Below are 15,872 nucleotides of genomic sequence, written 5' to 3'. Positions count from 1 at the left end.
TGGTAAACTTATCATTATACTGGATTAAAATACTAGGTGCATAAGATATGTCAGGTATTGTACTGCTACTGATATACAGCAAATGTCCCACAAGTCCCTGATATGGCTGGCACTTGTACCTTGAAGCTTTAAGTCAGCCTCTGTTAGTGTTCCTATAGGAGTACAATTACACATATATTAGTGTTTCAGCATACCTGCAATATAGCCCTTCTGCTCAAGTTTTAAATTACCTTCCTCCAGTTCCTAGTTATATGCATGTATTGACAAGACTTTCCTTCTTTTAGATCTTTTAACTTCAAAATGCTCAGAAAATTCATCATATAACTTGATGTTCATCACATTGTTATTACAAAATGACAAAAAATTCATCTATATACAAAGCAACAATTACAAGATTTTTTACCTGACCTTGTAATGAGTATACAATCTTCATCGGCATTTATAAGATAACCTAGGTCTCCAAGTACACTTCTTGCCTTTTCATTCCACTGTCTAGCTGACTGTTGTAAACCATAAGTGTTGTTGGGTAGTTTATAGGCTTTATCATAATTATATTTTGATATAAAACCATCTGGTTGGTTCAAGAGCGTGAAAAGTGGTTCTGATACTGAAATTATAAATTACAAGATCAACATTTACAGATGAACTAATGAGAGCTTTGAGAGTACTGTGTCTCACAAAATTACAACATAATATGTATCAAACTTTTGGGTAAATCCCTTAGAAAACAAGTCTAGCATGATAGACTACTGTATTATTAACATTTCTTTTTAGCTTAAGTACCCACTTGTTACCTATGATGCTTTTATTCTTTGGTGAGACCACAAGTTCTCAAACTGAATTGTTGTGGAAACTCCCTATTTTCTCTTTCATAGCCTTTCTCCAGTTTCCTGTGTCACTCCTTTACATAGAATCCTCCAGATTCAAAGGATCTTCTCCTAAACTGGAAAAAATCATTTACCAAATAGTTGACATACTCTAAGTACTCATTGGGTTTGGGTACATGGATTGACATTCTGACAGGCTAATTATCTTGTAGAGCAACAGGGTCCTTTGGCAGCCTTTCTGTCTTCTCTACACTTACTACTGACTGATCATCTGGGACTGACTTTCACTACTTCCTCTGCCTTGCCTTGTTCAGCAAATTATACAGCTATCTTCACGTCTATCTGGTGTCCTGGTACTGTCTGTCCTGCACTCATTCTCCAGAGAAAAATCACTCCTGCCTTTCACAATTTTCTTGGTGTTCGGTGAATCAGTTAGTCAGTCTGTAACCTTTAGTAATTTCATTGCAACCCACAAAAACAAGTTCCTTAGCCTAGGCATCCCAATTTGTTTGCCTGTATTTTGAGCTGATGTAGGGAAAAGGGCACAGTAACCAAACACTTTTAAATGATTCAAAGAAGATATTTTTCCCATCTATAGCTCCTGTGGAATCTTACCATTAAGTGTTCTCTGAGGAACACGAATCTTTGTGTAAATAGCTGAATTGCATACCTCTGTCCAATACTGCTTAGGCAGACCAGATTCAAATAATATACTCTGTGCCATCTGCAAACTGATCTGTTAGTCCTATCCATTACATTGTGTTCTGGACTATAAGACACATTAATCTGACGCTCAATCCCATTCTTTTTGAAAAATGAATCAAAATTAAAGTTCACAAAATCACTGCCATTGACTGTGTTAATAGCTAAGCATGATCACATAAATCCATATGCAACAAGCACGTGTGTGTGTGTGTGTGTGTGTGTGTGTGTGTGTGTGTGTGTGTGAATGACTGAAATTAGAGAATGTCAACTTTCACGGGTGAGTGTTAACAGATACCAAATACGTCGGTGGAAGACTGAATATTTCATTACGTTGTTGTACCTTCGGACCCTCTCCAGTGTGTGTCAACAATCACAGATATGCTCTGGTGGATATCCAAAACAGAAGAGTCAAATAACAAGCTACTAGTCTTCTCTTGCCAAATCCTTTGTTCTGCTCGGAGTCAATCAGCTTTGTCAGTATTATGCAAGTTTTGATAAAGTGAGCAACGTTTTCTTAATTTTTTTCTGATACCTTAATTTATACTAAATGGATACTGCAGTAAATCGTGATCTTTTTCATGAAAAGTTAAATGCATTAATGGAAGGTAAATGAGAAGACAATTGTTTTTATTTTTCTCAAGAAAAGTATTCTAAAATACTTTCTGGTGTGGTTTCTGCTAAAATTAAATGCAACACACCTTTGGATTACAGACAATTAAAACATATTGATGTTTTAAAAATTAATGATGAAGATAAGTTAATTGCACCATCAAAACCAGGGGAAACGAACATACAGTATTATGTTACCAATGAAGAATTGTACAGTATACTATATGAAACTCACATCAGAATAGGCCACGGAGGATGAACATGTATGCTTAAATAGTTGCAAGTTAAATACAAAAATATTACATACGAAGTTGTAATGTTGTATTTAAATTTATGCAAACAGTGTCAAATGAAACACAGTGCACCTAAGAAAGGTATTGTTAGTTCTGAATTAAACTCAAGATGTCAAGTTGATCTGATAGATCTGCAGTCAGAGATGGTGAATATAAGTTCATAATGGTGTATCAAGATCATTTAACTAAGTTTGTCCAGCAACAACCTTTGAAAACTAAAAGAGCTGAAGAAGTAGCGCCTCACGTTCCTTCAATATTTTTAACATTTGGTGCACCAGCAATATTTCAGTCAGATAGTGGTAGAGAATGTAGTCATCAAGTCATATCCAAAATGTGCACTATGTGGAAAGATGTTCATGTGGAAATAGTTCATGGAAAGCTTCATCACTGTTAAACACAAGGCTCAGTTGAAAGGGCCAATCAGGATATACAGAATATGCTAACTTCATGGATGAACGATAACGATACAAATAAATGGTCAGATGGTTTATCCTTTGTTCAATTTGCCAAGAACACTACATACCATAAAGGAATATGTCAAAGTCCTTATGAAGCCATGTTTGGCGTTAAAGCATAAAGAGGCATAGCATCATCTTTTTTGCCTGGTGAACAAATTGCAAATATTGAAACTGAAGAACAACTCGAAGAAATTGCCAATACTTCTGAAACTGAAGAACAGCTTGAAGAAACTGTTAACACTTATTAAAAAAAATTGAGCAATGGTCATACTGAAAACCATAGTCCAAAGAAAAATATTGAAGATGACCTACAACCTACAATGTCTTCACATCAAATTCTGTCTGAAAAACATGAGTTGATTTCTAGAAAAAGAGCAGCCTTGAAAGAAAATCTTCTACTGTTAGCAACAAAGATGTTATGAACCTCACAAAAACAATTTCCTCCTGCTCAAATTGGTGATAATGTACGAATACAAGTCCCTGATGTTGACCGTGGTCATTCAGATAGCCGAAATGTGTTAGCAGTTGTTGTAGGAATAGAAGACTCTGACTTCTATAAACTTTCAAATAAAAATTATACCCTCAAGCAGCTTTACACATGTAATCAGTTCATAATTTGTAAAGAAAAGTTACTTTCCATAGATGAGATTATTTTTCAAGAAATGTCGCTGAGAGAAGTGGCTGCAGCTAATTCGAGAAACAGGGGACAAGGCTATACACTCTGTCATTGCAAAAGAAAGTGTTCCACAAATAAATGCAGTTGTAAAAGCAAGGGACTCTTGTGCAATTCAAAGTGTCATAATAGTTTAAGTTGTTGCAATAAATAAGATTTGAATCACATAAGTAAGTAAGTTTTTTACAACTATTATTTTCTTTTGTCATGTAGAATGTACTGTGTAATTTAAATTCTTGGTCATTCCTTTCAGAAAGAGAGGCGAAAAAGTTACATCACCCTTGTGATGTTTTATAGCGACTGAATTACAGAGAAGAAAATATAAATCTCCAACATGTTCAACATTCACCATTAGTGCATGGTGAATGTCAACATTTACTGGTGTAAGTCAGAAATAATGGTATTTAGCAAATATTTCGGACATACACTAAGCGACTATGTGAATGTTGACATTCGCTGCTGAAAGTCGACATTCTCCAAGTTGAAGTTAGATATACCTAGGCACAGGTTAGCAATGTCTGGAAATTCTCACAAAGTAAACCAATTCAGAATTTTCAATAAGTTACCAGTCTTTGCTTGGACCATGGATATAATTAGTTTTAAAGATAATTGGTACAACTGGTTGACAGATCACTCTTTTTATAATGTTAAAGAATACTTTGATTTACCAGATCATTATATTAACTTTTAAAAACTGTTACTTTTAATTGAATTATTATGTACTGCATAAACTTTGTAGAACTAATATTTAATGGTACGCATTGTACTACTGTGCGTTGTATATAATTTATCTTGTATCAAATTGATGAAACCCATATCATTGTGAAATGATTTAGGTGAATAAAGATTCCTCATTCTTGATATATCTCTCTATATCTACATCTACATCTATATACATACTCCAGAAGTCACTGTACACTGGGTGGTGGAGGGTCCCTTTACCACATCCAGACATTTCTGCCCCTGTTGCACCCACGGATATAATGAGGGAAAAATGACTATCTATATGCCTCCATGTGAACCCTATTTTTTCATATCTTATCTTGGTGGTTCCTATGCAAAATTTATGTTGGTGGCAGCAGGATCATTCTGCAGCAGTCAGCTTCAAATGCTGGTTCTCTAAACTTTCTCAGTAGTGTTCATCCAAATGAATGTCTTCTTGGCTCCAGGGATTCCCAAGTGAGTTCCCAAAGCATATCCATAACATGTGCATGCTGACTGAACTTACCGGTAACAAATCTAGCAGCTTGCCTCTGAATTGCTTTGAAGTCTTCTTTCAATCTGACCTGATGTGGATCCCAAACACTCAAGCAGCACTCAAGAACAGGCCACACTAGTATCCTGTATGTGGTCTCCTTTACAGATGAATCATACTTTCCTAAAATTCTCCCAATAAACTGATTAGCATATTCCTCACATGCTCATACCATTTCATATCACTCAGTAATGTTACACCCAGATATTTAAATGATGTGACTGTGTTGAGAAGATCACTACTAATACTGTATCTGAACATTAAGGCTTTGTTTTTCCTACTCATCTGCATTAACTTACATGTTTCTACATTAAGAGCCAGTTCCCATTCATCACACCAACTAGAAATTTAGTCTAGGCCATCTTGTGTCAACCTGCAGTCACTTGTCTTTGACACCTTCCTGTACACCACAGCATCATCAGTGAGCAATTGCAGATTGCTGCCCACTCTGTCTGTCATACCATTCGTGTACAGAAAATAGCAACGCTCCTCTCACATTTCCCTGCAGTACTCCTGATGTTACCCCTGTCTTTGGTGAACACTCACCGTGGAGGACAACATACAGTGTTCTATTACTCGAGAAGTCTTTGAGCCAGTCACATATCTGGGAGCCTATTCTGCACAGACATACCTTCATTAACAGTCTGCAGTGGGTTAGCATGTTGAATGTTGATTGTCCTCCACCCTTAGGAAATAGAATTATAGGATCTGTAACAAGCACACATAATTTACACTTGCCAACTAACACTACCAAGTCTACAATGCCATAAGTCTTCCACATTATTAATTTTTCCAACAGCTTCAACTTTCTCATCTGACACAAGTTCAACATTTTTTAGTTTATAAATGATATTTGACTCTTATGTATAGCAAAGAAGCTAATCCCTTTTAAACATCTTACATCCATCTTTGTGAAAAGCAAGATTTATGCCTTTCTTAACCAAAGGACAAACTGACTGACAATTAGTGACTAAGTCAGGGGCACAAATGACATTTCTGATTGAAGATATACCTGAGGCTTGGCCAATAACATTTCCTTTCCCTTCACTTCCTCACTCAACATTATCAGCACACATTAAAATGTTTCCTTTTTTAATTTGCTGATACAAAAACCTGAAGCCATTCACTTCTTGAAGTCATGTGAGGTGATGCTCCAGAAACAAAGATTCACTGTTCTGGTTAAAGTCCGATACACTCAGTGCAGAAGATAATGACTTGTCTACTCTCTTGTAATCTCTTCTTTGACAATTCTTACCTCTTTGGAGAGCTGGACTCGAAGTGACCATACTTCCAGCAACTTAAACATTTTATTTTCTTCTTTTCTTGATCATCTTTGGAAACAGCTTGCTGTGACTTCTTACAATGTTCTGTGATTAAACTGCTATCATTGTATAGCGAGACAAGCTGCGATCTTTTTACTTTCTCTCTTGCTTTGCCGTCTACCTCCTTAAAATTCATTTCTTCATTTTTGACTAATTACTAGTAACGTATGTAAGTATAACCTGCATTTTCATAAAATAGAAAGGTTGGCCCTTAGTTTTAAAGAATATAGCACCACATCTAATTCTGTGTTTAGTTTTATGTAAGTTAGTTTTCTAGTTGATTTTGATTATTCATAGTTAATATATTTCATAATAGGGTGAAGTCATCAATTGTTCTGTGACTTAAATTGTACTGTTGACTTATAAACAAATATAAATTCTATAATAATTATAAACCAATGGAGGAAAACTTAATAGCATTCTTTAAGTAGATTAGATTAGATTAGATTAGATTAATACTTGTTCCATAGATCATGAATACGACACTTCGTAATGATGTGGAACGTGTCAGGTTAATGAAAGATGTCTGTACAAGATATTACATTACACAAAATATTGCATGACACTAATGCTTAAGTTAGTTTTTTCCCCTCCCTTGATTTATATCTAAAAATTCAGCCAATGAGTAGAAGGAGTTGTCATCTAGAAATTCTTTTAATTTATTTTTAAATGTTGGTTGACTATCTGTCAGGCTTTTGATGCTGTTTGGTAGGTGACCAAAGACTTTTGTGGCAGCATAATTTACCCCCTTCTGTGCCAAAGTCAGATTTAACCTTGCATAGTGAATATCATCCTTTCTCCTGGTGTTATAGCTATGCACACTGCTATTACTTGTGAACTGGGCTGGATTATTAACAACAAATTTCATAAGTGAATATATATACTGTGAGGTTACTGTGAGGATCCCTAGATCCTTAAATAGATGTCTGCAAGATGACCGTGGGTGGGCTCCAGCAATTATTCTGATTACACGTTTTATTTGGCTCTAACTGAAAACTTGTTAGCAAAGCTAGCCCTTAATTAATTCCAAAGTAATGACCAATTTTGTCAAAAGTATTGTTTGTATAACTATATCTGTTTCTTTCATCATTTAAACAAATAATTTGGCTTAACCCTTGTAGTAGAAGAAACTGTTCAAAAAGAAAACAAGAGAGGTCCTATCATGCTTTCCTGCGGCACCCCTGACAATAATCTTCTCTCTGATGAACATTCATTGTCAAGGACAACATACTGGGTTCTATCATTGAAGAAGTGTTAGAGTTACACACATATATGGAAACCTAATTTGTATGATTGACCCTTCATTAACAGTCTGCACTGTGTCACCACAGCAAATGCTTTCCAAAAAGCTAGGAATATGTAATCTGATTATTTCCCTTCATTCATGATTTGCAGGATGTCGTGTGAGAAAAAGCTGAGTTTCCAACAAATGCTGCTTTCAAAATCCATGCTTATATGTGTTCAGAAGCTTTTCTGACTCAAGGAAGTTTATTATATTCATACTCAGAATATGTTCAAGAATTCTGTAGCAATTTGGTGTTAAAGATATTTCTCTGTAATTTTGTAGATCTGTTCTTTTGGCCTTCTAATATATACAGGATTCATTTGCACTTTTTTTTCAATTGCTAAGGACCTAATACACTTGTTGAGTTATTTGTATTCCCACCAGCACGACATACAAATTTTCCATAAGCTGTTAGCAGAGTGTGTTTAGAATCTGCTAATGTCTGTGTTGGTAAGTATAAATAATGATTGAATTGTTCATAATACATCTACACATAAATCAGCAGGACATCACACACAAGAATGACAAAGGAACAACACACTAAGAATAGTAGATAGCTACAGCAAAGAGGAAAAACAAGGTGCCAGATTACTAACATAGCAACAAAAGAGCATATTTTTCATGCTGATAGCAGTTCTAGACCAGGATTCACATACAGGGTGTTACAAAAAGGTATGGCCAAACTTTCAGTAAACATTCCTCACACACAAAATAAGAAAAGATGTTATGTGGACATGTGTCCGGAAACGCTTAATTTCCATGTTAGAGCTCATTTTAGTTTCGTCCACCTACGCTCAATGGAGGACGTTATCATGATTTCATACAGGATACTCTACCTGTGCTGCTAGAACATGTGCCTTTACAAGTACGACACAACATGTTGTTCATGCACGATGGAGCTCCTGCACAATTCAGTACACTTCTCAACAACAGATTCGGTGACTGATGGATTGGCAGAGGCGGACCAATTCCATGGCCTCCACACTCTCCTGACCTCAACCCTCTTGATGACTTTCATTTATGGGGGCATTTGAAAGTTCTTGTCTATGTAACTCCGGTACCAAATGTAGAGACTCTTCGTGCTCGTATTGTGTACTGCTGTGATACAATTTGCCATTCTCCAGGGCTGCATCAGCGCATGAGGGATTCCATGCGACGGAGGGTGGATGCATGTATCCTTGCTAATGGAGGAAATTTTGAACATTTCCTGTAACAAAGTGTTTGAAGTCATGCTGGTACGTTCTGTTGCTGTGTGTTTCCATTCCGTGATTAATGCGATTTGAAGAGAAGTAATAAAATGAGCTCTAACATAGAAAGTAAGCGTTTCCGGACACATGCCCACAAAACATATTTTCTTTCTTTGTGGGTGAGGAATGTTACCTGGAAGTTGGGCCGTACCTTTTTGTAATACCCTGTATATGTTCAAGACAGTGCACCACTAACCACTTTATCTCAAGACGATTTTTTGGGAGTCTCAGCTTCTCAACTTAATGCTTTGCGAACTTCCCCTTCCAAGTTCTTAATATGAATATTAATGTCAATATCAACGCCATAAATGCTACATTTTTTAAACATTTACATATTCCACTTCTCCAAGTATTAATATTGGCTTCTGACAATCATTGGGTTAGTCATTGCACTTTTAGAGATGTAGTTTATCCAAATCCCAACATATTCTAAGTAATTTGTCCTACAAAGCTTTGACAAGTAGTGGTCATGGTTATTTATGAATATGGCACTGATACTGTATTAGCACCTTACAGCACCACACATGTTAAATCCCCATATTAATTTACCCAGTGACTGAAAAATGTGTTATGATTGTGGATCTTTTGAAACAATTCACATTGTATTGTCTTGATATTTTCTAACGGATACATTTTGTTAATTATCATTCTTTTTCCAAAGTACTCACAGTTAAACTGCTAATGCATTCTTACAGGATCTAATCTGAGCTTTTGATTCGCTACACGGATAAATTACAGCAAAAGATCTCACATAGATTTGTACACATTATTAGAGAAGGGGTACCACAGCCAGTTCTTGGATCATTCGTTTTCATAATTACAGTCTATGATTTGCCACATTATGTTCTCCATTCTGTGATCTGCTATGGCAACAATTACAGCAGCTCATCAAGACAACTCAGAATTACAGCAAATGTCCCAGGAATCATTAGATGCTGCACTGAAATGGTACTGCTCTAACAAACCTGATGTGTAACCCTGACAGGACCCATCATTTTCTGTTAGGGCTATCTAATGATATAGAAAATAGAACGGCTAAACATTAAGGACTCCACTGACTCCAAAATGACCTGAGGAGAACTCATCAGTTATACTGCAAAAACTATTGAAGGTAACATCCCTAATGGAGACTGAGAGATTTTGTTGCTTTAGAATATTTAAGACTGACCTATTTTGGACTATTCCAGTCTCATTTCTTATGGACTGCTGCTATGAGAGCATTCTACACCTTTAAGTGAGATTTGGAAGATGCAAAAGATATTTGTAAGAGAAATTGTAGAGCTGAACCGAAAGATCACTGTTTTAAACAGCCCAATATCACAAAAGTGCAATATATCACCCCAAAAATCCTTTTTAGTGCTCTTCCCTCAAGTATTAAAAAGATACAAAAGTTTTACATTCTTAAAAATGAGCTTAAAAAATGTTATCAAGAGAATGTTTTTACAGTGTTACAGAGTACATGGGTTTACAGAACATGGTGACATAGTGGTCAATGATAATTCATATTTGAAAAAAATGTTTGACAATAGTCTGCCTGTACACACTATAATTAATTAATTATTGTTTGTTCTGTTATTCATGGTGGTCAATGATAATGATGATTCATATTTGAACAAATATATGAAAATAATCTGCCTGTACACACTATAATTAACTAATTATTGTTTGTTTTGTTATTCTCTACTATACCCTGCACGAGATATATATTTATATATGTTTTACCACCGTAGGCCTATGTTATTAATTTACTGTATGATTACAAACTCATGTAATGTAACATGACAACTCCTATATCATTGTATATGATAAAATGGATGCCCAATAAATAACAATAACAAATAACTTCTGTTTAGTAAACTTTACTGTTGTAAATCTGTGTATTTAGTCTCATCACTATCCATTAAACAAAATGCAAATAGAATTTCAAGTAAGAGGACATACACACCAGCATGAAATGAGAGGGAAAAATTAAAATGGATATACCAAGACACAACTAGTAAAGGCAGCCCACTCCACCAGAGTCAGCTCACTAAAAATACCAGTATGTGACAAATCCCACACTCACTGGGGCCCATGGCATGTAATTTATTTAAAAAAATAACTGATTGGCTGATAATCCTTTTTATAATCAAAAAATGTTGATGTACATGTTGTGAACACGTTAAAATTTTGAATGAATGTTAAATGTACAGTGTAAATTGGAAGCCTTCTGTAAAAAAGAATTTTACTTGTATACAGTATTGAAAGAAAATTGCAGAAAAAATAGAGGATAAGGTTGGCAAATAAAAATAAACACAAAATTTTTTGAAAACAATATTTATTGTAAAAAGTGAGGATAAAAACAGTGAGTCATAAACCACAAATTGTTTAATAAATAGAATGAAGGTCAGAGGAACTTGAGATGAAATTCAGTCTTATATAAATAGTAAGCTTATAAATGCATGTGTGTCAACCAACAAGAAGGTAGACAAAGACACACTAAATGAGTCTTTAAATCATGAATGCTTCACTCTCCTATGCTATGTACACCACATTTTAAATATTACACACAGTGACACATAAAACTGTTTTTATATTAACAGTTCAGTTAGTCAACCTCCTCAACAGTTGGTCCTCCTGCGTGTGCCGCTCCTGTACCTGCTTGTTGCCCGCAGCTACTGCCGGGATCCTTAGCGCCCTGGTGCAGCTTAGTCATTATGGGTGTGCATACCCGCTGCAGCTCCTGCAGCCGATGCTCACACTCACCACAGCTCGCCTGGGCATTGTTGTCGAGCCACAGTAATTCCTCCTCACAACGTGCCATTGCTGCTGTCTTGTCTGACTCAGATAGCCTGCTGCCTGCATCCGACAGTGCCTGCTTCACAGACAGGGCATAGCCCTCCAGTCGATGCCGTGCCTCAATTCTCTCACGTTGCCGCTGGTCTTCCTCCTTGAAGCGCTCTGCATCAGCTACCATCCGATCGATTTCCTCCTTGGAAAGCCGACCCTTGTCATTGCGGATGGTGATGTTACGAGACCTTCCTGTGCTCTTCTCTTGGGCAGACACAGTTAAAATGCCATCTGCATTCAAGTCAAATGTAACTTCCACTTGAGGCACACCACGCGGTGCTGGTGGAATGCCAGTGAGGTCAAATGTGCCCAGCAAGTTGTTGTCCTTTGTCATTGCACGCTCTCCTTCAAACACCTGAATTGTAACTGCTGGCTGGTTGTCCGAGTATGTGGTGAACGTCTGTGTTTGCTTGCAGGGGATACGTGCATTGCGCTCTACCAGCTTAGTCATAACACCACCTGCTGTCTCAATGCCGAGCGATAGTGGTGCTACATCTACCAGTAACACATCCTGAATTGCAGAGCTGGTATCACCACTGAGAATGGCTGCTTGCACAGCTGCACCATATGCCACTGCCTCATCCGGGTTGATGGACAAATTCAGCCGCTTACCAGCAAAGTAGTTCTGCAGCAGAGCCTGAATCTTAGGGATGCGTGTTGAACCACCCACCAACACAACATCGTGGATTGACGCTTTGTCCATCTTGGCATCGGCCAGTGCTTTCTCGACAGGTTGTAGCGTTGAGCGGAACAGATCAGCACAAAGTTCCTCAAACCGCGCTCGTGAAACTTTTGTGTAGAAGTCAATGCCATCTAATAGTGCATCAATCTCAATACTGGCCTCCGTGCTGGAAGACAACGTACGCTTGGCACGTTCTGCTGCCGTACGCAGTCGACGCAAAGCACGTGGGTTGGAACGTACGTCCTTGTGGAATTTACGTTTGAACTCATCAGCCAAATGATTCACAAGCCGACTATCAAAGTCCTCGCCTCCCAGGTGTGTGTCTCCAGCTGTTGCTTTCACTTCAAACAGTGAACCCTCCGAAATGCTCAGGATGGACACGTCAAAGGTGCCACCACCGAGGTCAAATATGAGCACATTGCGCTCACCTTTCAGGTTTTTGTCGAGGCCGTATGCGAGTGCAGCTGCAGTTGGCTCGTTGATAATCCGCAGCACCTTCAGGCCTGCTATGGCGCCTGCATCTTTGGTAGCTTGCCGCTGTGAGTCGTTGAAGTAGGCGGGCACTGTAATAACTGCCTCTCGAACCTGCCCACCCAAGAATGCCTCTGCTGTTTCCTTCATTTTCACGAGCACCATAGCGCTTATCTCTTCTGGAGCGAAAGTTTTGGTGGTGCCTTTGAACTGGACCTGTATCTTAGGCTTGCTACAGTCGTTAATCACTTTGAATGGCCAATGCTTCATGTCTCCCTGCACCTTTGGGTCGTCAAACTTGCGGCCGATGAGTCGCTTGGCGTCGAAGATGGTATTCTGCGGGTTCATCGCAACCTGGTTCTTGGCAGCATCGCCGATCAGCCGTTCCGAGTCGCAAAAGGCGACGTAGCTTGGTGTCGTCCTGTTGCCTTGATCGTTGGCGATTATTTCCACCTTGCCTTGTTGCCACACTCCCACGCACGAGTACGTGGTTCCCAAATCGATCCCCACTGCTGGAATCTTCGGCATTTTCTTCTGTTAGCTATGTCACAGTAACGTAGACGAATATAGCTGCGTAGCGAATCTGCAATCACGTCTCGAAGCACTAACTTCGCGTCGCTCTCTCGTAGTGAACTGAGCTGTGACGCGCCTGCGGCTCTTTTAAATAAGGCGGCTAAACGGTGTAGAGAGTAGGAGACTATTCGAGAGTTGTCACATTACGTCATCAAAGAGTCTGCAGCTGATTGGTCGAAGGGCGGAGCTGAGTCTGTCATGGCTGGAAAGTTCTCGTATCTCTTCTGGCGTCTAGCGGTTTCTGGACAAATCTGTGTTTGTCGTTACGGCGGCAATATTGACGTTTTTTTTTTTTAATCGGCGTCATGTACGTAGTTAGGATACTGTTTGGGCAAATATGTGCTGCCGATGTGTATTTCATGCCTATACGTGGTTTTCTGTGTGTCCTCAGCTATAAAATTTTGTTGTTTGCGTGAATTTTACGTGTAATGTTATACTCACCTCTCCATAATTACTAGTGGCTGTCATTCGGAAGTCGTACTCATGTTTTTCCGGTGTTATGTAAAAGTCGTCGTATTTATCCCATTTACTAATATCATGATCCAGCTTCCATCCAGAATCATTTTTCGTACAGCGTTCAATAATGTTTGTAGTATGAAATAGCGGAAATGACGGAAAACTACACATTTCGAACAGTTGTACATTTTATACCATTCGTCGTTCTGGTTTACTGAAGAATCTCATGCCTAGCTTGGCGTATTTGTGCGTAGGGAAGTCGAAACATTTATTTTAAGTGTATGAGCGTATCAAAGAATTCGCCCTAGGGTTTAGCGGATACAGGACATAATTGTTATTCACATTTCGCGGAATTTCTTTTTCGAAATACCAGTCTTAGAATGAACACATTTGTGTCAACTAGTAGTCCTAAACCAGCCTAGGGCAAGCAATAGCCGGGACCACGCAGTTATTTCGAAGTAAAATATGTAAAAGTTTCGTGGTTTTCTGCCCAAGGAAAATGTTTCGTTTTTGGTTGTACCAGACAGTATTGATTAAGTATTTATAGGCCAGTGCCACGTGTGTTTTATGTGTGACAGTATAAAAATAAATAAGTATAAGAAGAAAGGGTATTCGGAGTGTACATATACACGTAATATTAATACGAATTTATTTATTTTCTGTTAATATACATTAGATTATATTAGATTTACGTTCATTCCAATTGATCCGTAGTGAGGAGGTCCTCCAGGATGTAGAACATGTCAGAAAAACAATAATACACGACAAATATTTACAACTGAAACAAATAAGCTAATGTACCTTCCAAAGGTTCCAAGTGGAACGATCGTCATTTTTAAATGAACACTTTATGAAAGGATCATTTTACAAACGCTAATGCACCGAATTTAAAATAAAAAAAGGTTTATTTATTTATAAGGTATTAAAGTTGTAACAGAACTACTATAATACTTATTTACAATGAACACATTACTGCACTGAATATATAATCAGTTGGTTCTACTGAGAAATTCATCAATGAAGTAGGAGGAGTTGGCCACCAATAAATCCTTTAGGCTTCTCTTAAACTGAATTTCATGTGTTGTTAAGCTTTTTATGGCTGCTGGAAAGTTATTGAAAATGTGTGTTGCTGAATAATGCACACCTTTTTGTAAAGAGTAAGTGACTTTAAATCCTTGTGAAGATGGTTCTTATTTCTGGTATTAATTCTATGAATTGAGCTGTTGGTTTGAAAAAGTGATATATTTTTAATGACAAATTTCATTAAGGAACAAATATATTGGGAAGCAGTAGTTAGTATCCCTAGTTCCCTAAACAGGCTTCTGCAGGTTCTTGACTTCATACCACATATAACTCTTACTGCACATTTTTGTGCCTGGAAACTTTAGCTTGGATTGATGAATTACCCCCAAAAATAATCCCATATGACATTATGGAATGAAAGTAAGCATAGTATGCCAGCTTTTTTTATTTTTATGTCCCTTATGCCTACACAATTCGCATTGCAAATACAAGTTATGTGTAATAAAGTTCTAGTAGTAAATAAATGTTATTGTCTGATTGTTGAGTTAGTATACGCTAACTCGTCGCAGAGAAATCTTGCTCATTATCTGAGTTAGTGTGCTCAGCATCACATTGTCTATTCAGAGTTAAATGGTGACGTGTTTAACATAAGAGATTTACCATCTGGAGGAAAAACTGGTGTTCATAACTATATCTGGCAGCCCATTATGTGATATATGATGATTTTTCAAAATCAGTGGTGGTAAAAACTGGAGTGGATCTTTTAAGGTGAAGCAACTTGTTTCCTCACTCAGTCATGCTCAACGGAGTTAAGTGCTTTTACTTCCAGTGACTTATATCTAATTATGACCCATACCTTTTTTACTAATTATCATTGAAAAAATATGTTATCAGTTACATGCAACCACGCATTACCTTTCATTAAAGATGTTTATAATTACTGGTATTGACAACTCAACTGCAGTAATCAGTAAACATTGACGGGTTTTCTGCAAATGGTCTCGCCCTCAGTTTTAAAAAGACACAATATATTCATTTCTGCATATCCAGGAATTCTGCATTAATGATATGTGTAACGCATTGTCAGGAAATATTTAGGGTGGGAACTTCAAAATTCTCAAGTGTTCATATTGACGAGAATTTAAATGAGAAAAGCACAGTTTG

General features: G+C 37.5%; 1 protein-coding gene across 1 annotated transcript; it reads right to left on the bottom strand.

Annotated features, from left to right (window-relative positions):
• Window positions 1-10,785: 10,785 nt before the first annotated feature.
• On the bottom strand, window positions 10,786-13,288 carry LOC126355838 (heat shock protein 70 A1-like). Its single transcript, XM_050006298.1, has one exon. The coding sequence runs from the start codon at window positions 13,182-13,184 to the stop codon at window positions 11,262-11,264; it is 1,923 nt and encodes a 640-aa protein (XP_049862255.1). The 5' UTR covers window positions 13,185-13,288; the 3' UTR covers window positions 10,786-11,261.
• Window positions 13,289-15,872: the final 2,584 nt, after the last annotated feature.

Source organism: Schistocerca gregaria, chromosome 3, assembly GCF_023897955.1.
Source record: "Schistocerca gregaria isolate iqSchGreg1 chromosome 3, iqSchGreg1.2, whole genome shotgun sequence".
Lineage (NCBI taxonomy): Eukaryota > Metazoa > Arthropoda > Insecta > Orthoptera > Acrididae > Schistocerca > Schistocerca gregaria.
This window is presented reverse-complemented; position numbering and strand designations above follow the sequence as displayed.